This window comes from Syngnathus floridae, chromosome 1 (assembly GCF_059516105.1).
Source record: "Syngnathus floridae isolate MCC-2025c chromosome 1, RoL_Sflo_1.0, whole genome shotgun sequence".
In the NCBI taxonomy this organism is placed as follows: Eukaryota; Metazoa; Chordata; class Actinopteri; order Syngnathiformes; family Syngnathidae; genus Syngnathus; species Syngnathus floridae.
This window is the reverse complement of record NC_142413.1, coordinates 24288149-24312789: the sequence shown is the minus strand read 5'-3', so window position 1 is coordinate 24312789 and position 24641 is coordinate 24288149. Positions and strand designations below refer to the sequence as shown.

Sequence of the window (24641 nt, the reverse complement as noted above, 5' to 3'; positions counted from 1 at the left end):
CATGCGGCCGCAAATCCGATGACAGGACTACAAAGTCGATTATCAAACTGTGGCCAAGGCCAAACAGTCAGACTAAGAGCCACATTTTTACTTTGTTACCGCAAAGAGCCACATCATACACATGAGCACACATGAACATCACTCCATCCCTTCCTCTTACACACACACGCATGCACGCGTGCCCACACACACACACACACACACACACACACACACACACACACACACACACGCACACGCACACACTCCTCTGCTCAGCCAAATTTATTGAGACATTCTAAGTTTCTAAGTTTATTTGTATAGCCCTAAATCACAAACAGTCTCAAAGGGCTTCACATAGCCAAAATTGACAATTATTGTCAAAGCATCCCCTGATCTTAAGCTCGCAAAAGGGCAAGGAAAAACTCAAAAAAAACCCTGCCAGGGGAAAATGAGAAACCTTGAGAAGGGACCACAGATGGAAGGATCCCCCTTTCAGGATCACCAGGTTTTAATGGATGCAGAGAGGGCACAAGTAATACATAATATGAAAATCAATGAAAAAAAATGGATGATGTCGGAGGTGCCCTCGATTGTCCTGGCAGTGTCTTCAGGGAGGTTGAGCTGCAGTTTCTTCATCTTGAATTGGTCCCCGAGAATCCAGCTAGCCGCTATCAGCTTTTGAGCCACCTAGCCGGGGAGGGGGTGGGCAGAGAGAACAAAACAAACTCCGGCCAAATCGGCCACTACAAGTTAGTTAAAGGCCATCTCATAGAAATGTGTCTTTAAACGTGTCTTAAATGTTTCTACTGAGGTAGTAGTTCTAATATCCATCGGTAGGGCATTCCAAAGCTCTGGAGCCCGAATAGAGAATGCTCTAGACCCTGCAGACATTTTCTTGGCCCTCGGTGTAACTAAAAGACTAGCGTTTTGCGAACGAAGGTTACGAGACGGAACATAAGGAACGACTAGGTCGACGAGATATGAAGGCGCTAAGCCATGCAGTGATTTATAGGTTAGTAGAAGAACCTTGAAGTAACATCTTAAATGGACCGGGAGCCAATGTAATTTGGCTAATATTGGGGTAATGTGATCAAATTTTCTTGACCGTGAGAGCAGCCTCGCAGCGGCATTTTGCACTAACTGTAGACTTTTGATACTGGACTTAGGAAGACCAGAGAATAATACATTACAGTAGTCCAGGCGCGACGTGACGAACGCATGTATAATAGTTTCCGCATCCCTGGTAGAGAGGATAGGACGAATCTTAGCAATATTACGAAGGTGAAAAAACGCAATCCTGGTTATATTCTTAATGTGTTTTTGAAAGGAGAGCGTTTGGTCAAATATTACCCCGAGATTAGTTACCGTATCACTCTGAGTGATAGTACGGTTATCTATAGTTATAGTGGTTTCCTTAAATAAGTGTTGATAACGAGTAGGACCAATTATCAACATCTCAGTTTTATCTGGGTTAAGACGAAGGAAGTTGAGAGACATCCATTGCTTGATCTCCGCAAGGCACGCCTCGAGATTACAACAGTCCCGCGGATCTGTCATCGATAACGGCATATATAATTGGGTGTCATCCGCGTAGCATTGAAAGCTAATATTATATTTACGTATTATGTCCCCAAGCGGAATCATATAAATATTAAATAAAATCGGTCCGAGTACCGATCCCTGTGGGACACCACACGTAACATTATAGAGCTCAGAGGACGTATTGCCATGGACCACCCGGTGCGTCCTGTCTGATAGATAGGAATTGAACCAGCTTAGTGCTGACCCTGAGATAACAACACAACTTTTAAGACGCCCTAATAAAATATCGAAGTCTACAGTGTCAAAGGCAGCACTAAGATCGAGTAGTAACAATACAGACGACATATTTGAATCCATAGCTATGAGGAGATCATTAGTCACTTTAGCAAGTGGTGTCTCTGTGGAATGATTAGCTCTAAAACCAGACTGAAAAGAGTCATATCGATTATTAGCGACCATGTAATCAATAAGCTGCTGCGCTACTACTTTTTCAAGAAGTTTTGCTATGAATGGGAGGTTTGAAACTGGCCTATAATTACTGAGACAGTCCGGGTCAAGATTTGCTCGCTTAAGTAGCGGTTTAATAATAGCGGTTTTAAAGGCTGTTGGCACTATCCCAGAGGAAACAGACAGATTGATAATATTTATGACGGACGGTCCTAAAATTGCAAATAATTCTTTAAGTAGTTTGGCTGGAAGCGGGTCGAGTAAACATGTTGTTTGTTTAGCCGCACTAACCAATTTTGTAAGCATTTCAAGGGACACGCTTTTAAAATTTGAGAGGGTTATTGCATGATCCCCAGCGCTAGTAACCGGCGGAGCGATTGGAATGGTATTCTTGATCTCGTCCCTAATGGACTCAATCTTTTGAGCAAAACATTTCATAAACTCGTCAGCTGAGTGGAAGGAGCTATCGGGGGTCGGCTGGCGCAGAGTTAGCTTTGCCTCTGTATCAAATAGGTATTTAGGATTGTTTTTATTAAGATTAATGACTTGCGAAAAATAACGGGTTTTTGCTAAAATAAGCGCATCTTTATATTTCAGGAGGCTGTTCTTCCATGCCTGATGGAAAACCTCAAGTTTGGTTAAACGCCATCTGCGCTCATGCTTTCTACATAATTGTTTAAACGTACGTGTTTCATCTGTGAACCACGGAGTTGGCCATCAACGGCGAGTTTTAAGACGTAGCGGTGCCACAGAGTCGATGGCTTTTAATAATGTCGCATTGAATTCATTTGTAAGATTATCAATAGAGCCGCTGTATGCGGGAAACATGGCGGTTGCCGGCGACAGTAACTCAGATAGCGCAGTTGCAGTCATGGAGTTAAAATTACGGCTGCTATAATTCTGATTGCTCTCTTGTCTTTGACAAGGAACTAAAATTTCAAATTGTATTAAGAAATGATCAGACAGAACAGTAGTGTATGGCAGTACTGCTATATTTGAGGTTGCTAGTCCCCGGAATAATACCAGATCTAAGGTATTTCCATTCTTATGCGTTGCTGCCTGTACAGCTTGCGTAAAACCAAACGTATCGATTAAAGTTTGAAATGCCGAAGTCAGTGGTTCTGACGGTGAATTCATGTGGATGTTGAAATCACCCATGATAACTATATTATCTGCATTTGTCACTACATCAGCCACAAATTCTGAAAATTCATCCAGGAAGCCAGAGTAAGCCCCGGGTGGGCGGTAAATAACAACAAGATAGAATGACGGTAACGCAGTGGATCGCACAATGAGAACTTCAAATGTTTTAAATACGTGAATTGAGCGAGGCCTAAATCTAAGCTCAGAATTTGAGATGAGGGCGACACCCCCACCCTTTTTTCGAGGACGTGCCACATGCGAGCTCACAAAATTTGGAGGCGAGGCCTCGTTAAGTGGCAGCAGTTCATTAGGTTTTAACCAGGTCTCGCAAAGACCAAAAACGTTTAGATTATGTTCCGTGATAAGGTCATTGACGAGAACTGCTTTCGTATGAAGTGATCTAATATTCATAAAACCGAATTTAAGTGTAATCGGTTGATCAGGGTGCGTATCTATCGAAGGATTTTTAAACGGGATGCGAGTAAAATTGTGTTCTCTAGGCCTAATATCACCTCTCAAAAATTTATTAGGGCGGTGGGATGAAACGACCGTGGGAATTTGATGATGAATATTTGTTACACATGTGAAGTTATCTAAAACAGGCACCGTTTCATCAGCAAGACCGGTCGGGACGGAGTGATTGGATTTGTCTACTACCCCAGTAGAAAATGTGTTTATGTGTACTGCAGCACTATTTAAACTGTCGCGCTCTAGTCTACACGAGGAGCTATGTGTATGCTGAAAGTCTAGCCTAGCGCTAGTTAACTTTAACTTAACAGACTCCAAACCCATCCTCACAGGTGGTCTAATCACCTGTGCCCTGGCCTGCTCTAGAGTGACCTGTCATGAGTGGCTCAAACAGTAATCTATATTCCTAGAAAGAGTGAAGGCGCCTTCACGGTTAGGGTGAAGGCCGTCCTTCCTCAGCAGGTCGGGGCGGCCCCAGAAGGATGACCAGTTATCTATAAAATACAGTCCCTACTTTTTACAGAACCCAGCCATCCATCGATTAAGGGAGACTAATCTACTAAACCTCTCATCAGTGCCTCTCCCAGGCAGGGGGCCAGAGACAAATACTCGATGCCGACTCATCTTTCTGGCAAGATCACAAGTCCTCGCTATGTTTTTCTTTGTGATCTCTGATTGTCTCATCCTAACATCATTGGAGCCGACGTGTATCACTATGTCCGAGTAGCTAGTGTTGGTGGAACTACGCTGTTGACTAGGCCTATTGCGAGTCAGCTCCCTAAGATTAGCTTCTATGTCGGGTGCTCTGCCCCCAGGAATACACATTACCGTGGCTGGATTTTTAAGCGTAATGTTTCGGGTAATGGAGTCGCCTATGACCCATGTGCGAGGGCCAGGAGACCGAGATGACTTTGGACGGCTATGCGTCTTACCTGGCTCATCGCGATTAGCAAGCCGCTTGGGGCTAATGCTAACCGGGCTAGCGGTCTGACTACAGCCCGCATCTGTGTCCGCCGCAACTACTGTTATCGCACTATTCTGCTCTAACTGGCGGACACGTCCCTCTAGCAGAGACAACCTCTCTAAGAGAAGGGTGCAGTTGGTGCACGAAGCCGTACATACCTCTTGGTCCGCTGCCATACTTTGTGTCCGAAGAGCGACGATCTGTCAGAACAACCCGGAAGTCCGGAAGCGAGCTCAGACACCACGTGTAACCAGAAGCCAACATTATCATGTCACGCACCAACATGATCATAGAAATTGACTCCTACAGTATTAAGACCACAGACCAAAGACAACATTTTAGACAATGAACATTGTGTGCACTGTCTCACACACACAAACTCTCAGTTCAACAAAGTCCACAAACAAAAACATAATAATTTACAATAGTGTTTTTTCACTTACAATGTGTGGCGGGACAGACTATTCGTTTAAGTTTGTCGATTTTAGGATTTTCATGACAATAGTTTGACAATACTATAGGCACGTTTTGGAAATTAAGATTAAATTAAATACAGTTTTAATTTAATGTGACTGGTTACAAGACAACAAATATTTCCAATACTCTTAACCACAAACTTATGGTAGTGCGTGTATATAGTGCATGTAAGTTCACCTTGAGGTATTAAATTATTTGCTGCATTGCGATTAAAATAATTGTACACATAATTAGATAAAATCCTTGATTCAGGCCTTCATTTTTGTGAGAAGATGGGTAACCTCTGCAATGATCTAACCTAAACCCTAACCCATCCACTGCATTGATTGCCAATTTTAGCAGAAAGGTCTAACCGGACAGAATTTGACCTTTTTTGCTGTATGAACAGTGTTGCAGCATTAAAACCTGCACTCGCTCTGTGCAACCAGATTACATTTTTACCAGCGCATTACGAAAGGATTGGAGTATTAGTTAATGGACGAATGGTATCATATAAAAACACACGTTAGTTGTAACTTTTCAAAGCAAGACAGCATTCCTGCTACACGCATGCACACACTCACCCCCCACACACACTCACAGTCAAGATACCCACACACAAACATTTCAATATGGTTGGCTATTGCGAGACTTGGAACCGCCTCCCACCAGGTCGAATGCAATAAAAGGCTGCACAGGGGAAGCGGAACTTTCAAAGATCTTGGACGCTGAGAACTCCACTTTCCCTTGTTGAGCAACAAGTATTGCTGGCTCGGGTTGTGTTTTGGTCTCCTATCTCTTTCTGGTGCATGTCTTATTGTTACTTAATAGAATAACCCGAATAACCCAACTATAATGATATCAGCGACCATAATGGTCACACTTTCAAGCCCTGCGCAATGTGAACAAATTATGAGTTAAAAAGAAGTGCATTTTACACAGAGTAATAGGGCAAAAAGTAGGACTTTTGAGATACTCCGGCACGCATTATTTGATTTTACATTGATGGGGAACGTTTCTACTTACAAACGTTTCTACTTACAAACCCGATCGCTGAGCCAATTAAGTTTGTTAGTACCACTGTAATATGCTTATATGAAGGAAAAACAAACAAACAAGTGAAACACTGGTCAAAGAAACGTGTGTGTGTGTTTTGCAGAACATTCTTGGTGGCATCACGTGAAGGACAACTACCTGAGGTTTACTCCATGATTCACATTCGCAGAAACACTCCAGTAGCTGCCATCATCCTATTGGTTAGTTTACAATAAACTATATCCGAATCAATAAAGTATGACTATAACATATTTATAGCAATATACTACTTTATCTCAAATTTCTGTACATATGGACTGGAAGGCTATCTTTACTTTTTTCCAAGTTAGAAGAAATGGCCTGGATTGAGATTGGTTATGTGGTGCCCGAGGAAAAATTGAACACAGTATGTCGTAGCTGAAGTAACTCCTGTGCCTTTTCTTTTGATTCTTATTCAATGTTTCTTACAACAGAGAGATTAAGGGAGAATAAACTTACATCACAAAAATAGGAGTTGACATTCAGTTTCCAACTATCCTGGCGATGCATTTTTTTGTGTGATTTATTTGTTCATTTCGTCAAGTACATAATCAACACTTATTTCAACTCTATTTGACACTTTGTTTTACATGACTTGTCGAAAAGGTAGGCAGGTTGAAGCAATTTTGGAATGCGTCTCATAAGACACATTGTATTTTGTATTACCGTAATTTCCGGACTATAAATCGCGGTTTTTTTCATAGTTTGGGTGGGGGGGCGATTTATACTCAGGAGCGACTTATATATGTTTTTTTTCACAAATTTTTAATTGATCATTAAGACATCACTTACTTACAAGTATAGTTGACCACTTCCCATGTTATTTTTAGTATAGTTGATCACTTCACATGCTTTTATATCTTTATTTTGAACATATTCAAAACATAAAAAATAGAGAAAACATCAAATAAAGCAATTAAAACTTTAAAGCACCATATCCAAGTCCACTGTCTGCTGTATGTACACTTGCTCCATTTTTCCTCCTCTTATATTTTGTCACGTCTCGTCCCCAACTGCTCCACTATGTGTCTGTTGTCTTGGTTTCTGTCTGTGTGCTCGCCCCTCCCCTCCTGTGTGCCCATGATCAGTGTGATTATTCCCACCTGCCTCTCATTACCTGTCGTGTATATAAGTCCTGTCTGCCCCTCACTCCCTGTCGGATCATTGGTTGTGGTTGTTCGGTGTTGGATTTACGTTCTGTGTTCCTGTCATGAGGTCTTTTTGGTTCCGGATGTCGTCCGATCTTGCTGTCATCATGTCCTGATGTCGTCTGGTTTCACGTCCCGGTCAGTCATTCATGTTATTGTGGTTACGTCGTGTCAGTTTGCCTTTTTATGAGTTCACCAATAAACCCTGGTCCAAGCTGCACCTGGTCGAACTTGCTCCCGCGACTCCGAACCGTGACAGAATGATCCGACCACCAAAACAACCAGCGCTTGGACCCCCCTCCACCACCAGCTTCCACTGCGACGCCCGATCCACGTCTGAGCAGGTTCCATCGCCGTGGGCTCCACAGCTGCCGTCGAACTTGCTCCCGCGACTCCAAACCCGCGGCCGCCACCAGACTTCGCTCCAGCGACGCTGGACCCGCGGCCGCCATCAGACTCGCGGCCTCCATCGGGCCTCACCCCGGCGTCACTGGACCCACGGCCGTCGTCGGACTTCTTGCCAGCAACGCCGGACCCGCGGTCGTCGCCGGACTTTGAGCCAGCTGCACCTGGCTCCACTCCCACTGCTGCGGCGCGTGCTGGCTCCTGCCGCTACGCACAGCCACGCCTTCTGAAATGCCGCCGATCGCGGTACGGACTTTCAGAGTTGCCGCCGATCGCGGTACAGACTTCCGGAGTCGCCGCCAATTGCTGTACGGACTTCCAGAGCCGGCATCCGAATGCATTTTATGTTTGGGTTGCCGCACGAGTGCGGTTAATGTTTGTGTTGCTGCAGATTGCGGTTCGGGTTAGGGTTGCCGCCCGAATGCGGTTCAGGTTAGGGTTGCCGCCCGAGTGCTGTTCAGGTTTGTGTTGCCGCCCGAATGCGGTTCAGGTTATGGTTGCCGCCCGAGTGCGGTTCATGTTAGGGTTGCCGCCCGAGTGCGGTTCAGGTTAGGGTTGCCGCCCGAGTGTGGTTCATGTTCGTGTTGCCGCCCGAGTGCGGTTCAGGTTATGGTTGCCGCCCGAGTGCGGTTCATGTTAGGGTTGCCGCCCGAGTGCGGTTCAGGTTAGGGTTGCCGCCCGAGTGCGGTTCATGTTCGTGTTGCCGCCCGAGTGCGGTTCAGGTTCGGGTTGCCACCTGAGTGCGGTCAGGTTAGGGTTGCCGCCCGAGTGCGGTTCAGGTTATGGTTGCCGCCCGAGTGCGGTTCAGGTTAGGGTTGCCGCCCGAGTGCGGTTCATGCTCCCCAAGTGCTGCCGATTGCGGTTCAGGTCCCCAGTCTGTGCTGCGAGTGTGGCCCTGGGTCCCTGAACGCCGCCCGAGTGCAGTTCTGTTCTCCAAGTCGCCGCCCGAGCGCGGTTCTGTTCCCCAAGTCGCCGCCCGAGCGCGGTTCTGTTCCCCAAGTCGCCGCCCGAGCGCGGATCTGTTCCCCAAGTCGCCGCCCGAGCGCGGTTCGGTTCCCCAAGTTGCCGCCCGAGCGCGGTTCTGTTACCCAAGTTGCCGCCCGAGCATGGATCTGTTCCCCAAGTTGCCGCCCGAGCGCGGTTCGGTTCCCCAATATTATATATATATATATATATATTATAGTTATTTGAAATATAGTTTATCTATCGTTATATGAGCCTGTGGAATATTTTTGAAGTGCAAGCGCCCTCAGCCACGCGCACCCATTGTTGACAAAGAACGATCGATGGAATGAATTGGAGTGACACCGATGGTTTTATAAACATGTTATTCATGTAATAGTTGTCCTTAATCACTCTATGTTACGTCAGGCCCCTTCTCAGCTCTTTGTTTGTGTTTGTCACGTTAGCATACCTATCGTTTAGCCTGTTGTTGCTATTTAATGAATTGGAGTGACACCGATGGTTTTATAAACATGTTATTCATGTAATAGTTGTCCTTAATCACTCTATATGTTACGTCAGGCCCGTTCTCAGCTCCTTGTTTGTGTTTGTCACGTTAGCATACCTATCGTTTAGCCTGTTGTTGCTATTTAATGAATTGGAGTGACACCGATGGTTTTATAAACATGATATTCATGTAATAGTTGTCCTTAATCACTCTATATGTTACGTCAGGCCCGTTCTCAGCTCTTGTTTTTGGTGTGGGATTTTGTCGAATAAATTGCCCCCAAAATGCGACTTATACTCCGGAGCGACTTATATATGTTTTTTTTCACTTTTTGGGGCATTTTATGGCTGGTGCGACTTATAGTCCGGAAAATACGGTAGTCTCCTCTTTTCCAAAATGTTTATTGAGTGTTATTAAAAGGAAAGGTGATGTAACAAAGTGGTAAACATGCCCTTTCTCAACTTCTACTGCACGCGTTGCAGCCATGAAATTCCAAGTTAAATATTATTTGAAAAATAGTTCTACTCCGCGTTACAATTGGCGGCACAGAGGAGCTGAGACGTGACATTGTTAGAGATGTTATGCTGGGTTGTGTGACGTAATGACGCTCGGGCGTCAGTTGAATACAGACACAGACTTGAGCAACAGTTGTCGTCCGCGGTCTCTTTCATATCAGTATATATATACACACAAACATGGTGTCAGAAGCGACTGGACCCAACCACAGTTTGGCTGGACGGCGCTGTGCTTCACTGCGGGGCCAGTGAAAGAGGGTGAAGAGGGACAGACGGACAGATAGCAAAGACGAGCGGAACCGCGGTTAGCAACCTGCTAGGCTAGCAACACCACCCACCATGGCAACGAATATACCGCCGCCGGAGGAGATGAAGATGAGCGGCGACCTCGCAAGCAATTAGGACAATTGGGGAATTTGAGGACTATTTACTGGCAACGAGATTATCAGAGAAAGGGCAACCAGTGCAAGCAGCAACCCTACGGAGAATAATGGGTAATGAATGTCGTCACATATACAAGCATAACTTGGGACTCACGGCAGTCCAAGGGAAGGATGTAAAAGTTATTCTTGATGCTTTGGCGGATTACTTCAAACCAGCTAGGAACGTCATAATTGAGAGATTTGTTTTTGGAAACTGCAAGCAAGATGAAGGGGAGCCGATTGATGTGTTTGTGACGAAACTAAGGGAGAAAGCTGCTTCATGTGAGTATGGACAACTCAAAGAGGACTTGATCAGAGACAGGCTGGTTCTGGGTGTGAGTGATGAAAGTGTGCGCCGCCGGCTGCTCAGACAAAAAGATCTCACACTAGCATCGGCCATAGATATATGCAGAACAGCAGAGATGACAGACACGAGGATACAAGCAATCACGCAGGACAGGCCTCCAGAGATGGTGCACACAATGGATGGCCCGCGGCCACGTCCCCCGCCCAGGCAGGAGCGTCCGGACAGAATTCGAAATCAGACACCGAACACATATGACAGCGCTACGTGCAGATTCTGCTGCAACACGCACAGGCGTGGCCGTGATTTTTGCCCAGCCTTTTGAAAATACTGTAGGAGCTGTTGGACCACAAATCATTTTGCCAAAGTTTGCATGAAGAGGAGCCAAGCCACGAGACAGCTGCACGCGGCAGACGGTGAAGTACCTGAGGACATGGACAGGTCTGACATGGAGGCACACGTTTACACAGCGGAGAGCATAGGGGCAGTTCAGGGGCGGGGGAAGAAATGGTTTGTTAACTTAAAAATGAATGGTGGGTTTCAGAGGTGCCAGATAGATTCGGGGGCCACGTGTGATGTCATGAGCATAAAAGACATGAGGAGACTCGACCCTGGGGCGAAGTTACTACCTAGCCAGACCAGGCTGCTATTGTATTTGGGCCAATCCATGCAATCCACGGGCATATTCCGCACAAAGTGCGTAGTGAAGGGAAGAGTACACAGGCTAAGGTTCGAAATAGTGAGAAGTGGACAGAGACCTCTGTTGTCAGGCGAAACGAGCGAGCGGCTAGGCTTGGTGCACTTCACCATCCCAGAAGAACTTCTTATGGTGGGACACGGCAGCTCAGCGCCATTAACCAGACAGAACCTTGTACAGATGTACGTAGATGTTTTCAACGATCCAGTTGAGTCACTCCCAGGGGATGTTCATTTTGAGTTAGATACTAATGTACCCCCAGTGCAGGCTTCCCCACGCAACGTCCCGGTGACCGTCAGGGAGACAGTCAAGGCCCAGTTGGATAGGTATGAGGCGGATGGCCACCTAAGGTCAGTGTCTGAGCCTACTGAGTGGATTAGCAACATGGTGATTGTCAGGCAGGCAGAAAAGTTGAGAATTTGCATAGATCCCAAGTCATTAAATCGGGCTCTAAAGAGGTCCCACTGCATTATGCCAACACTTGAAAATGTGTTGCATAAGCTGCCCAGGGCCCGCGTCTTTACACTAGTAGATGTAAGAGATGCCTTTCTACAGTGCAGATTAGACAAAGAGAGCAGTTACACCACCACGTTCTGGACACCGTGGGGCAGGAAGCGGTGGTTAAAGCTGCCGTTTGGAGTGTCTGTGGCCCCAGAGATTTACCAGCGAAAGCAGCATGAGCTACTGGCAGGGCTAGATGGGGTGGAACCTATAGCAGATGACATATTGATTGTGGGGTGTGGGGGGACAGATGAGATAGCCACACGGGACCATGATACATAGCTGTTAGCGCTCATGCAAAGATGCAGGGAGGTAAAACTGGGACTGAGTTTAAAGAAACTAGTGTTCAGGGTCAAAGAGGTCAAGTTTCACGGACACATCCTATCAGGGGAGGGCCTTAGAGCAGACCCGGAGAAAATCAGTGCGGTCCAGGACATGCCACACCCCGAGGACGCCAAGGCCGTGCAGCGATTCATTGGGTTTGTGACCTACCTCGCAAGGTTCATGCCACACCTCTCTGAGGTGTGTGAGCCACTACGGAGATTGTTGGACAAGGATGTTCCATGGCATTGGCTGCCAAAACACGACGCAGCAGTCGAGGAGATTAAGCGACTCGTCACGTCGGCCCCGATCCTGCAATACTACGATGTGACCAAGCCAGACACCATACAGAGTGACGCGAGTCAGAAGGGACTTGGCTATTGCCTACTGGAGGAGGATCAGCTGGTAAGCTTTGCGTCACGGGCACTTACTCAGATGGAGCGGAATTATGCACAAATCGAAAAGGAATGTCTGAGCATAGTGTTCGCTTGTCAGCGATTTCATTACTACCTGTATGGGCGGGTGGAGATCACAGCGGAAACCGACCACAAGCCACTCATCTCCATTTTGACCAAGCCACTCCTCTCAGCGCCCAAACGACTCCAGAGCATGCTGCTCACACTACAGGGGTACAATTTGAAGGTGGTGTACAAGCCAGGGCCTGACATGCACATCAGTGACACCTTGAGTAGGGCCACGGCTTCACCGCAGGGGCCTGGCACGAGATATACAAAACAAACTGTTTGCTGCATGCAGAGAGCACAAGTGGACGTTGAACAGATAAATCAGGCTGAGCATCTGAACGTCACCAGCCAGCGGCTGAGGCAGATAAAACTGCATACAGTGGGTGATGGGAGTCTTCAGCTGTTGTAAGAGGTAGTGCTCCGGGGTTGGCCAGATCGCCGGGAGGACACTCCATTGGCAATCAGAGAATACTGGTCAATCAGGGATGAGATCAGCGCACAGGATGGAGTGCTTTTCAAAAGTCAGCGAGTCATAGTGCCCAAATCATTGCGTGCTGAAATGTTGAAACGCATCCATGTCAGCCATGTAGGAGAAGATGCCTGTTACCGACAGGCCAGAGACACGCTATTCTGGCCCAACATGCACGGTGAGATCAAGGACTATGTGAGCCAGTGCTCTGCCTGCAACGAATATCCACACGGACAGCAGCGGGAGACGATGATGATCCATGCACTCCCTACACGACCATGGCAGATCCTCAGCATGGATCTGTTCACGCAGGCTGGCAAGGACTTTCTGATCATGGTTGATCATTATTCGGATTTCTGGGAAATAGAGTTGCTCCCAGATCTTTCAGCTGAGACCACGGTGCTGAGGTGCCAGTCCCAGTTTGCACGGCACGGTCAGCCTGACCGGGTAATTACAGATTGTGGTGCCCAGTTCGACTGCGAAACGTTCAGGAGGTTTGCGAGAGACTGGAACTTTGACCATGTCAAATCCTCTCCCAGGTACCCAAAATCGAATGGGAAGGCTGAGTCAGCCGTGCAGATTGTCAAGAGCCTGTGCAAGAGGTCAGCGAGGGCGGGGACTGACCCTTGGCTGGCCATCTTGCAGTGGAGGAATACGCCTACGGAAGGCACGATGAGCAGCCCCGCGCAGAGGCTGATGTCTCGCAGGCTGAGAACGCCACTCCCAGTTGCTGACACACTCTTGGAGCCGAGTGTGGTGGCGGGGGTTCCAGACAGGCTGCGAGTGAAACACCAGACTGCCAAACTCTGGTATGACAAATCGGCCAGAGATCTGCCTGAGTTGTGTTTTGGACAGGACATAAGGAGGAAGCCCCTGCCTGGGGACAGGACGGGCAGGTGGCGAAGAGGAGTGTGCTTACAGTTGGTGGGCCCCAGGTCATACCTGGTGGACGTCGAAGAGACACTGTACCGCCGTAACAGGGTGGATCTGCGACCTGCGGAGAGTAAAGCCGCAATGCCTGGGCAGCACGGAGTGCAGCACAACAGCCCGCCAGCTGACCAATCCGGGGATCCACCTGACGACGCTGTTGGCACTAATGATGACACTGACACAGTCGCCCAGGAGGTCACACTGCAGGGGCAGAGTGACGTCCACCAGCCTCAGAATGGATCGCCTCTACATACACCTGGGCCAGGGCGCAGAACGGCCAGTGGCAGGCTTGTAAGAGCGCCGAAGAGACTGGACTTGTGAGCTGTGGGTACTGTGGGGCTTCGAGGTCAATTGGGTTGTTGACGGGGACAAATGTGTGAAAAAAAAAAAAAAGACGTTACATGTTGTTCTTTGAAATGTGAGTTAGGAGTTGCTTAAGTGTTTGATGATATGTAAAGACAAGTGGGGGGAGACATATTGTTGGAAGTTAAATTTGATCTTCATGTATAAGTTACTATCTATAAAAGATGTTAGAGATGTTATGCTGGGTTGTGTGACGTCATGACGCTCGGGCGTCAGTTGAATACAGACACAGACTTGAGCAACAATTGTCGTCCGCGGTCTCTTTCATATATATATATATATATATACACACAAACAGATATTCTTATTTCTTAGCTATTCTTTCACAGCAGTAGTAGTTTTTTTTAAATAATGTACTCATTATGATTCCCATGTAGATTTAGACCAGTGGTTCCCAAACGTTTTCAGGCTAGCGCCCCCTTGGCTCCCCAGTGAATTCCTAGCGCCCCGTCGACTGACTCGTCCTACCGCACATGTTGTGTACAAATCGTCGTTCCCCCCCCCCCCCCCCCCCCGTCGACTGACTCGTCCTACCGCACATGTTGTGTACAAATCGTCGTCCCCCCCCCCCGTCGACTGACTCGTCCTACCGCACATGTTGTGTACAAATCGTCGTCCCCCCCCCGTCGACTGACTCGTCCTACCGCACATGTGTACAAATCGCTAAAGTGATGGAAACTGTTATTCATAATAACAGTGTCTTATTTAATGAGAATCACTGATAATAGTTTTTTGGTGAAATATATATTTTTTAATGCTGTTAATAATTTCATTTGTTTTCAAAAAGCTTTTTTTTTTTCTTATCCATGCTTTACTACCTACTAAAGGCCAAAACGTTTTATGCAATGATCTTTACGTGTCGTTTATATTACTTCACACAAACACTACATCCATCTGCTCCTGGTTCGGCCCCCCCGGTCAAAATTTAGAACCCAATTCAGCCCGCAAGTCAAAACGTTTGCCCACCCCTACTATCGCCTCTCCAGACTTTCTAACGAAATGAACAATAATTATTGTAAACAGCAGTACAGTTAACTTGCGGTAAGCTTAAATGTAAATCCCTTGAATGTAAATCCCTACAGGAGACATGATTGACTATAAAATCTCCGACCGAACTAGTCAATATGCTAGTTGTACTATGTTCGTTTTGTTTTCACTTAATTATTTTACTGGTTATTTTATCACAAGCAAGATACTTAGGTTGAATTACCTGACATGTTTCGGCTTGTACTTCCGCCTTCATCAGAGTGTCACTGGTGTGGTTGTGTCTTTATCAGCTGATGGATGAAGGTGTGGCTCACCTGTCAGATTTGACAGGTGAGTCACGCCCTCTGCTGTCCATTCACCCCCCAGAATGCTGCCCCAGGTGGTAGAGAGCATGAAAGCTCCCTTGTCCTTGTTGATGATCCTCTTGCGGATCTCAATGGCCTCCCTGATCCAACGCTGATGTTTGTTTTCTATGATGCGGATGACTCTGGCCTTTTCCCAGTCCATGATGTGATTTTCTCTTTTGCAGTGATCGTTAATGGCTGACTGGTAGTGTTCCTGTTCTGCTTGTTGTTTTATTGCTCTTGTTTGTCTTGTTGCTGTCTCCTCACACTCCTTCTTGTGTTCTGTTTTTCTTGTGCTGAAGTTCCTCTCTGTCTCCCCGATGTATGATTTATTGCATGATTTGCATGGGATCTCGTATATGGAGTTTATTTATTTTCAGGGTGAATTCTGTCCTTTGGGTGAAACAGTTTCTGACGGAGTGTTGTGTGTGGTTTGATAGGTGTGTTTATGTTGTATTTTTTCATGGCTCTTCTGATACGTGCTGTAATCCCTCTCACGTACGGCAACGTCACCATTCAGCTGTGTTCTTGTTCACTTGTTTGTTTTTTTTCTCCCCCCCCTGTGTTGTTGTTTTTGTTTTTTACCTGTCCTGCATCTTTAGTTATTGTCCATTGTGGATACTGACATCTTTGGAGTGCGTGTTGTGTTTTTGTTCCTGTGTTCTGTCCTCCGGGTCCGTGATTATTGTTGTGCGTTCGTATAATGTTCTGACTACAGACTGTTTACGTCTGTATAGTGGGGTGTTCAGATGTCCAGAGGAGGTATTGGTTGGTGTGTGTGGGTTTTCTGTTTACTTTTATTTTTATGTCTCCATTGTCTGCGTGGTGTATGTTGATATCTAGAAAGGCTATGGATCGATCTGTTTCCTCTTCATGAGTGAGTTTGATGTTACCGGTGGTGTCTATGGTGTTGAGATGGTCTGTGAGGTGTTGTGTATGCCCTGTTTTTACTTTTTCTAGAATGTCATCTACATAGCCTCTCCATAGTGTGGGTTTGTATGTGTCCGGGGCTGTTAAGAGTGCTTTTTGTTCCAAGTCCTCCATGAAAAAACTGCACATGATGGCAGACAGTGGGTCTCCCATGGGGAATCGTTCTTTTTGCCTGTAAATTTTGTTTCTGTATTGGAAGTATGTGGAAGAGGCGATGAAATGGAGTAGTTGAGTGATGTCTTGTACTGTTAAATTTGTGCGTTTCTTGATTGTCCTGTCTGCTAATAATCTGTCATGTACTATGTGTATGGTGGCCTGTGTGGGTGCGATGTGAACATTTCATCTACAATGGGGCGGAGAGGTGTACCTGGTTTATGGATTTTTGGTGTGCCATAGATTCTGGAGATGATGTTCGCTGTGGGTATTAAGTGATTGTATGACTGTTTGTCTATTTTATTTTCAATGAGTAGGGGTTTAAGTAATGCTTTGAGTTTATTTTTCTTGTCTTTTGTTGGGTCTTTTTTTACTACTTCATAGGTGTCGTCCTGTAGTATCTATCGCATCTGTTCTTTGTAAGTGTCTGTGTCCATAATTACTGTTGTTCTGCCTTTGTCCGCTGGGAGGATTGTGATGTCTTTATTTTTTACTAGTGTATTCATTGCTTTTGCTTCATGTTTTGTAATATTACTGGGTGGTGATTTAGCCGTTTTTGATATACCTGCAACTTCATTACGTAGTGCTGCTTTCTGTCCTGGATTCTGTATTTTTTCGCATGCTAACTCCGTGGCTAAAATGAAATCATCGTGGGGTATGTTTTTGGGTGTGATCGCGTAGTTGAGTCCTTTTGCTAGTATGCTGCGTTCTGCCTGGGTGAGTTTGTGGCGTGACATGTTGTGAATTCATTTATTCTTTATGTGTGTGTGGTCCGGTTGTGTCTTCTTTTTTTGTGCGATGAGTCTGTCTAATATTCAGATGTGTGGGTTTTTTTTGTGGCGGTAAATTCCTGTTCGTGTATGCTATCCAAATGTCCGTGTAGTGTTGTTTCCGTGTTATTGTCCAGGGCATACCGGTGTTTGAATTGGTCCGTCAGTCGCTGTAGTTCACTGTTGATGTTGTTGAGTTTGTTGGTTGTGCATCGTATCCGTTCTTTGACCAGAGTCATCCGCACTCTCCTTGTTCCTGGTCGGGATCGGGTTCTTGATTGTCAGGCTGGCCGGCGTTACGTCTTCATCCCGGCAGCCTAGATTGAACCTCAGGTGGTTCCTGTAGAGAGCTCGTTTCTTCGTCAGCTTTTCGAGGAGGCGAAATTCCTTGACGCAGTTCTCTCCATAACTTCCTCATAGTAGTTGTACTGCGTATGTTCATTTTGTTTTTACTTGTCAATTATTTTACTGGTTCTTTTATCACAAACAACATTCGTAGGTTGAATTACCTGGCATGTTTCGGCTTGTACTTCCGCCTTCATCAGTGTCACTGCTGTGGTTGTGACGCGTCTTTATCAGTGTCGAGAGAGCATTCATGCTCTCTACCAGCTGGAGCAGCATTCTGGAGGGGTGAACGGACAGCAGAGGGCGTGACTCACCTGTTAAATCTGACAGGTGAGCCACGCCTTCATCCATCAACTGAAAAAGACGTGTCACAACCACACCAGTGACACTCTGATGAAGGCGGAAGTACAAGCCAAAACATGTCAGGTAATTCAACCTAAGTATCTTGTTTGTGATAAAAGAACCACGTCGAGACCTACACAGAAAGTGGCTGAGCAAAGTAGAGACATGCACACGTGTCACAACGTAACCTGACACGCTGTGAGAGGGTTGCTCACGGATTCGTAATTTGGTTCGTAAGTGGAGGCAAAACAATCTCGAGGCGCACCGCCAAACGCGCAACCGTAGTGCGCCGCCGACCGCGCAACTGCACCGCGCTGGTCGCATTATTGTGACAGAGCCGTCGCTGGAATTTACAAAATATTTTTAAAGTCCTGATGTACTTTCCAAAATTTAAGTGAACCTCAGTGCGCAGGGAGCTTAATTTGGTCCGATCGCGCAACCGCAGCGCGCAGGGCGCTCACTGTCGCATTGCTTTAAGAGCGTCTTTGTGTTTTAGGATGGCTTTACTGCTCCCACTTGCTTTCTTTGGAGGCATGATTTGGGGTTAAAACAATCCTCAAAGTAATGAAAACACAATAACAACGAACGGAGTTAGTCGGCATCCGGGCTGCGCGGTCGGGTTTTCTCGGGTCCTCTCGGCACATCTCGCGAGGTTTGACTTGCGAATTTTTGTTCGACAACCGAAGCAAAAAAAAAATCGAGAATTTTTCGTTCGAATTCCCACACACCCACAAACTGAATAAAATATCTCTGTGTGAAAATACAATTTAGGGCCCATGTTCTTTAGATGAGTGTTACAGCACTTTTAAACCCTAACCTAACTGTCTGTGCAGTATCCAATCACCATGCTCCAGCTGTTTCTGGGAGACATCTACAGCCTGTTAAACTTCATGAGCTTTCTGCGGTGGCTATCAATTGGTGTGGTAGTACTTGGTTTAATCTACCTTCGATACACACGGCCTGACCTCCCACGACCCTTTAAAGTAAGTATTTTTATACACATTTAACTTTTCACATACATTTAATCCAAGCAGGTCATTTTTTCAGAGAGCAAACCCACATGCTTGGACAAAGGTTTCAAGGGGGCCAACATAACAAGTGCCAGTTTTCGGCACCTCTGCTTTAGCACTCCATCTGCAGCGGTGTGAACAGTAGTGTTGTCATGATACCAACAATTTGAGTTTGATACTGAACCTACATAAAATACCAGTACTGAGACAATACCACAGCAAAACTTAAAACATTAGTAAAACCCTGTAAAATAGCTAAATAGGGTACTAAATAAAAAATTAAAGAATCACGTTATATTCTATTTATTTATCGAATTTTGAACATTTTAAACACTTTAGATTACAGCGTTGTCAAACTCATTTTTACTGAGAGCCACTTTATAGTTGCGGCTCCCCTCAGAGGGCCGTTATGATTTTATTTATATAGCCCTTAATCCCAAACACGTCTCAAAGGGCTTCACATGGTCACAGTTGACAATTATTCTTGACATGCCCTAATCCAGTGGTCGCCAACATTTTTTGTGCCACGGACCGGTTACGTGTCAGAAATATTTTCGCGAACTGGCCTTTATATAAATAAATAATGCATTTCTATAAATAAATAATACATTTATAATAAATATATAAATACAATGAAATAAGATGACACAACTGGCATAAAAAAAAGTATAAACGACATAAAAAAAAACCTCACAATTACGTTGAATTAGTGGGAGCACTGAGCTTGTTTCTCAGAAACGAGCCGGTCCCTTCTAGGCATAATCGGAGACATTGACACCCGATGTGGTTAAGGTTTGTCTTTTAATACCGGATGCTTGGTCTCCATGTGCTGAAGCAGTTTTGAAGGGTTCATTGCCTCATTAGCTAGCCTGTCGCCCCATATTATGCAGAGTGGGCTTGGCGCGTCAGAGTCACCAGTGGCGATAAATCCATATTGTAAGTAGGACTCCAGAAATTTCCTTTTAAATGCAGTTTTCCTTTTCTTAGAAGTAGTAGCCTCTTCTTCCTCAGTCTCCTCATTGGGTTTTTTCCCTGTTCGAAGAAGCTTTCCAAACATCTCATATTTGCTTGCTTTGCGGGCTCGACTGAGGTGACATGTCACGTGACCGAGACGAGCGTCTTGACCTGAACCGACGGATGTAATTGGGAGAGAAATGCCAATTTTTTAATATTTTTCAAAATAAATTCGTACTCATTTTTGATTTGCGGGCTTGACTGGGTAAACATGTCACGTGACCGGGATGAGCGTCTTGACCTGACTTAATTGATCGTCGATTAAAAAAAAAAAAAAAAAATTTTTTTTTTTTTTTTTCTGTGCCGCTTGGCGGCCCGGTACCAAGTGACCCACGGACTGGTTGGGGACCCCTGCCCTAATCTTAACTCCCAAGAGGGCAAGGAAAAACTCCGAAAACCCCAACTGGGTAAAAAGGAGAAACCTTGAGAAGGGACCACAGGTGGGAGGATCGCCCTTCTAGGACGACCAGGTTGCAACGGATGCAGAGTGGGTAACATTGAACAAACAATATAAAAACTATCCAAAGAAACAGTAACGTCGATGTCCATAGTCAATTAAAGAACCACCTCAGATCTCATCCGGGTTGGTTGGTGTGGAATCCAGAAAGCCATTTTCAGTTTGGGTGTGAAGAGATAGCAACAGCAATGTGTACATATTTTGTTAGGTTAGACCAATCATGGGCAAACTACGGCCCGCGGGCCACATCCGGCCCACGGGGCCGTTTAATCCGGCCCGCCAAACCTGAATAAATTTGTTAGAGTTGTGCACACGCCAACCTTTTTTGCAAGAACCAAACAGGAGACAAGTAAGTCCTTTTAAGCACCTGCAGGTGGAGAGTCCATTCGTCGCTGTGTGTACAGCGATGATCGAATGCAGTCTGACTCAGGCCTCCTGCAGGAGCATTTTTATTGAGAGAAACAGAGCGGGGGTGAGAGTGGGGGTCAGAGGTAGACAGGATGGGGCCGAATCCCCTGGCCTGCTGATCAAAGCACAGCAGGGGGTCTTTCACAATGTTGTGTAAACAAAACAACTTTGATTGCTTCCTCTGCAGCTGGTCAATCAGTTCAAAAGATCTTGTCACTTTGTTCTACTACTTTTGTTAAGACAGGACAAGCGAGTTTAATTGTTACAGGTTACATTCCAACATAAGCATAGGATCAAACTAATCTATCAACCCTAACAAAATTGTATTATTAAACTTTTTTGGGGGTCGTTTTCCCTGCAATGACGATGTTTCCCCAGTAGATAGGGAAGCGCCAGTAAACATTTACTCCCGGAAGCCGTGTCAGAAAGCTCGGTGCACACTCACAAGTGTGTGTATGTACTCAGTAGTACGGAACCGGCGCACTCCACGCTCTATTTCTATCAGTGCCGAATTTCGACTGTGGGCTGTGACGTCAGCATTCTTGTAATTTGCGCGCTGAGCTTTCAGATACAGTTTTACGCTAAAGCCACCCACAAACCTTCTAGTGTTAAAATGAGTGGCCCGAGGAAAAGAAAGGTGGACGATGAGGGCCGAGTTTTAAAAAAGAGTGGACAATTTGGCTTGACCTACGTGGGTGAGCAGACGTTCAGCCACATGAACGTCAACAAAGCCCGTCACAGATCTAGGCTATTGGACCGACGCCTCGGCTCTATCCTGAGAATTATCACAACAAATTTTACTCCAGACAATAATGCACTAGCAAAAAATGGAGACCAACAATGCTCTTCCCACTAAAAATGAAGGGGAGTTTCTCTAGTTTGATGTAAAAAAAAAAAGCATTTTGAAAATAATAGTAGGGATTGAAACTAGCGACCATTCTCATTTTCAAACAATGTAGGATGCTCAAGGACATTGACGCACTGTCTATTTGTGACTAATCTTAACTTTTAAAGTTCTTAAGGTCACTAGATTCAAGAATTTCTATTGGCCATGTTTGAGCATGCCAAACAAGGAATTCGACTTTGATACATCTCAGCCTCTGTTTAACATTTAGGTGACTAACAACACGCAGGATATGTGCGAACATTGACAAACATCCTCAAACATCCCCTGATCTTAAACTCCCAGGAGGGCAAGGAAAATCTCGAATCTCCTACTAGGGGAAATGAGAAACCTTGAGAGGAGACCACAGATGGGAGGATCCCTCTTCTAGGATGGCCAGGCTGCAATGGATACAGAGTGGACACATAGTACACATAATATAGACAAGCGTCAAGAGCAGGATGTTACTGCACAGCAATGACTCTGAGACTCTAAGAGTGGTGTGAGTTTATCAAAGCGACAGCCTGGGGGAAGAAGCTGTCTCTGTGTTTGCTGGTTTTGGCATACAGAGCGCTGTAATGCCGTTCGGAGGGGAGTAGTTTGAATAGACTGCAACCTGGGTGAGAAGGGTCTATAGAGATGTTACTTGCATGTTTCCTGGTCCTGGACAGGTACAAGTCCTGGATAGATGGGAGGTTGATTCCAATTATTGTTTCTGCAATCCTGATTGTCCATTGCAGTCTGTGCTTGTCTTGTTTGGAGGCCGATCCAAACCAGACAGTGATGGAGGCGCAGAGAATAGACTGGATGATGGCAGTATAGAAGGTCTTCAGCAGCTCCTGTGGCAGGTTGAACTTACTGAGCTGTCTCAGAAAGTACAGCCTCTGCTGGGCCTTCTTCCGGACAGAGTCTATGTGGCTGGTCCATTTCAGGTCCCGAGAGATTGTGGATCCCAGGAACTTGAAGGTGTCTGTGGAGAGAATAGTATTACTGCGGATAGTGAGAGGTGAAAGTGGTGAAGGGTCTCGCCTGAAGTCCACTGTCATCTCCACGATCTTGAGCGGGTTCAGCTCCAGGTGGTTTTGGCTGCACCAGTGGACCAGCCGCTCCACCTCCTGTCTGTGCGCAGTCGCGTCACCGTCCCGTCACCGGTGTTTGTGAGTTAAAGCTCTGCTCTGGTTGTCAGGTATCTGCCACCGTGTTGCCGTTTTGATTTCTTTATTACTTTATTTAGATGTATACTTTCACTGATTCTTCAAGATGATGTATTCGGTTAGAATGTTGCCGTTTGATGTGATTTTGCCTCATTAGGTAAACATCTTTCATAAATCTGACGTGCTGGTGCTGAAGTGATGGAAACTGTTATTCATAATAACAGTGTCTTATTTAGTGAGATTCACTGATAGTAGTTTTTTGGTGAAATATATATTTTTTAATGCTGTTAATAATTTCATTTGTTTTCATAAAGCTTTGTTTTATTATCCATGCTTTACTACCAACTAAAGGCCAAAACGTTTTATGCAATGATCTTTACGTGTCGTTTATATTACTTCACACAAACACTACATCCATCTGCTCCTGGTTCGGCACCCCGGTCAAAATTTAGAACCCAATTCGGCCCGCAAGTCAAAACGTTTAACCACCCCTGCTGTAAGCAAACCTGACTATTGATTATCATTGTGTTTAATCTGTAAAATACATTTACAAGCAGTTGTGTTTACTTAGGGGAAATAATAAACAACATATTCCACAGATCAAAATCGTAACTGAATCATACATGTTCTGCACTATCATTTTGAAGAAATTTCCTGTTTTTGAATAATGAAGGGATAGAAGTTTAACAAATGTTTTTTTTTAAGATTAAGGAAAATCAGTTGTCCTCTAAAATTTAAAATTACACCGTATCCATGTGATTGGTATCGGCCGATCACCCTCATAGAAGATTGGTACCAGTATCGGCATCTTGAAACCCTGATCAGAACGTCCCTAATGTACCGTACTTTTCGGACTAAAAGTCGCTCCGGAATATAGGTTGCATTAGCCATAAAATGCACAATAACGTGAAAAAACATATATAAGAAGCTCCGGAGTATAAGTCGCACTTTGGGGGTAAATTTATTCGACAAAATCCAACACCAAGAACAGACATGAACGAGCGACAACAGGCTAAACGACAGGTATGCTAACGTGACATAAACACAAACGAAGAGCTGAGAACGGGCCTGACGTAACATTCAGAGTTATTAAAAAACATATTACATAAATAACACGTTTATAAAACCATCTGTGTCACTCTAATTCATTAAATCCATCGATCGTCGTTTGTCAACAATGGGTGCGCGCCGCTGACGGCGCTTGAACTTCAAAATATTCCACAGGTCCATATAACGATATATAAAATAGATATCAAATAACTATTATATAAGCCATAATATTATCAAACCATCTGTGCACTCTAAATCATTAAATCCATCGATCAGATTCCTCTTCCTTTGTCAACAACGCCGCGCATGCGCCCTCATGTCAGCCTCGTCGCTATTCCACAGATCTAGTATATAACTATATTGTAGCGTTAATAAAGTACAAGGAAAGACGGGGTTTGGTAAACGGCTCTTCATTTAACAAAACAAACTTCCAGGCGTGTGGTGGCGTGGACTTCCAGTTACGGAGGTGGAAGAGAGATCCATAGAATAGGACCGGGCGTGCTTAAAAGCCATGACCGAGCCCCATCCACCGTCCCCGGACAGCCACCCGGCCAAGCGCCGGCCACCGACTTCTATCCACGGAGGTGAAAGAGAGCTCCATAGAGTAGGACCGGGCATGCGTAAAACCCATAATAGTTTTTCAAACCTTCTGTGTCACTCCAAATCCTTAAATCCTTCAAACTCTTCGTCCTCCGTGTCACTTAGAAACAAAGCCGCTGATGATGCCGG

At 45.5% G+C, this 24641-nt stretch overlaps 1 protein-coding gene and 1 long non-coding RNA gene across 4 annotated transcripts in view; one reads left to right on the top strand and one right to left on the bottom strand.

Annotated features, from left to right (window-relative positions):
- The window catches only part of slc7a11 (solute carrier family 7 member 11), a 195422-nt gene that overhangs the window by 157665 nt on the left and 13116 nt on the right, over window positions 1-24641 (top strand). The window contains exons 9-10 of one of the 2 annotated variants that reach the window (XM_088389996.1): window positions 6162-6258; window positions 18770-18919. In XM_088389996.1, the coding sequence (XP_088246122.1) occupies window positions 6162-6258; window positions 18770-18919 (247 nt within the window). The remainder of the gene's footprint in view (window positions 1-6161; window positions 6259-18769; window positions 18920-24641) is intronic. The other variant, XM_088390002.1, reaches the window with a different exon arrangement.
- LOC148404717 (uncharacterized) lies at window positions 276-17979 on the bottom strand. 2 transcript variants are annotated; one of them, XR_015861351.1, is made up of 3 exons: window positions 17759-17958; window positions 15276-17677; window positions 276-4849 (listed from the first exon to the last, which is right to left on the bottom strand). It is a non-coding gene; the product is annotated as an uncharacterized LOC148404717 (long non-coding RNA). The 2 variants fall into 2 exon arrangements; XR_015861350.1 differs by having other exon boundaries at window positions 15276-17979.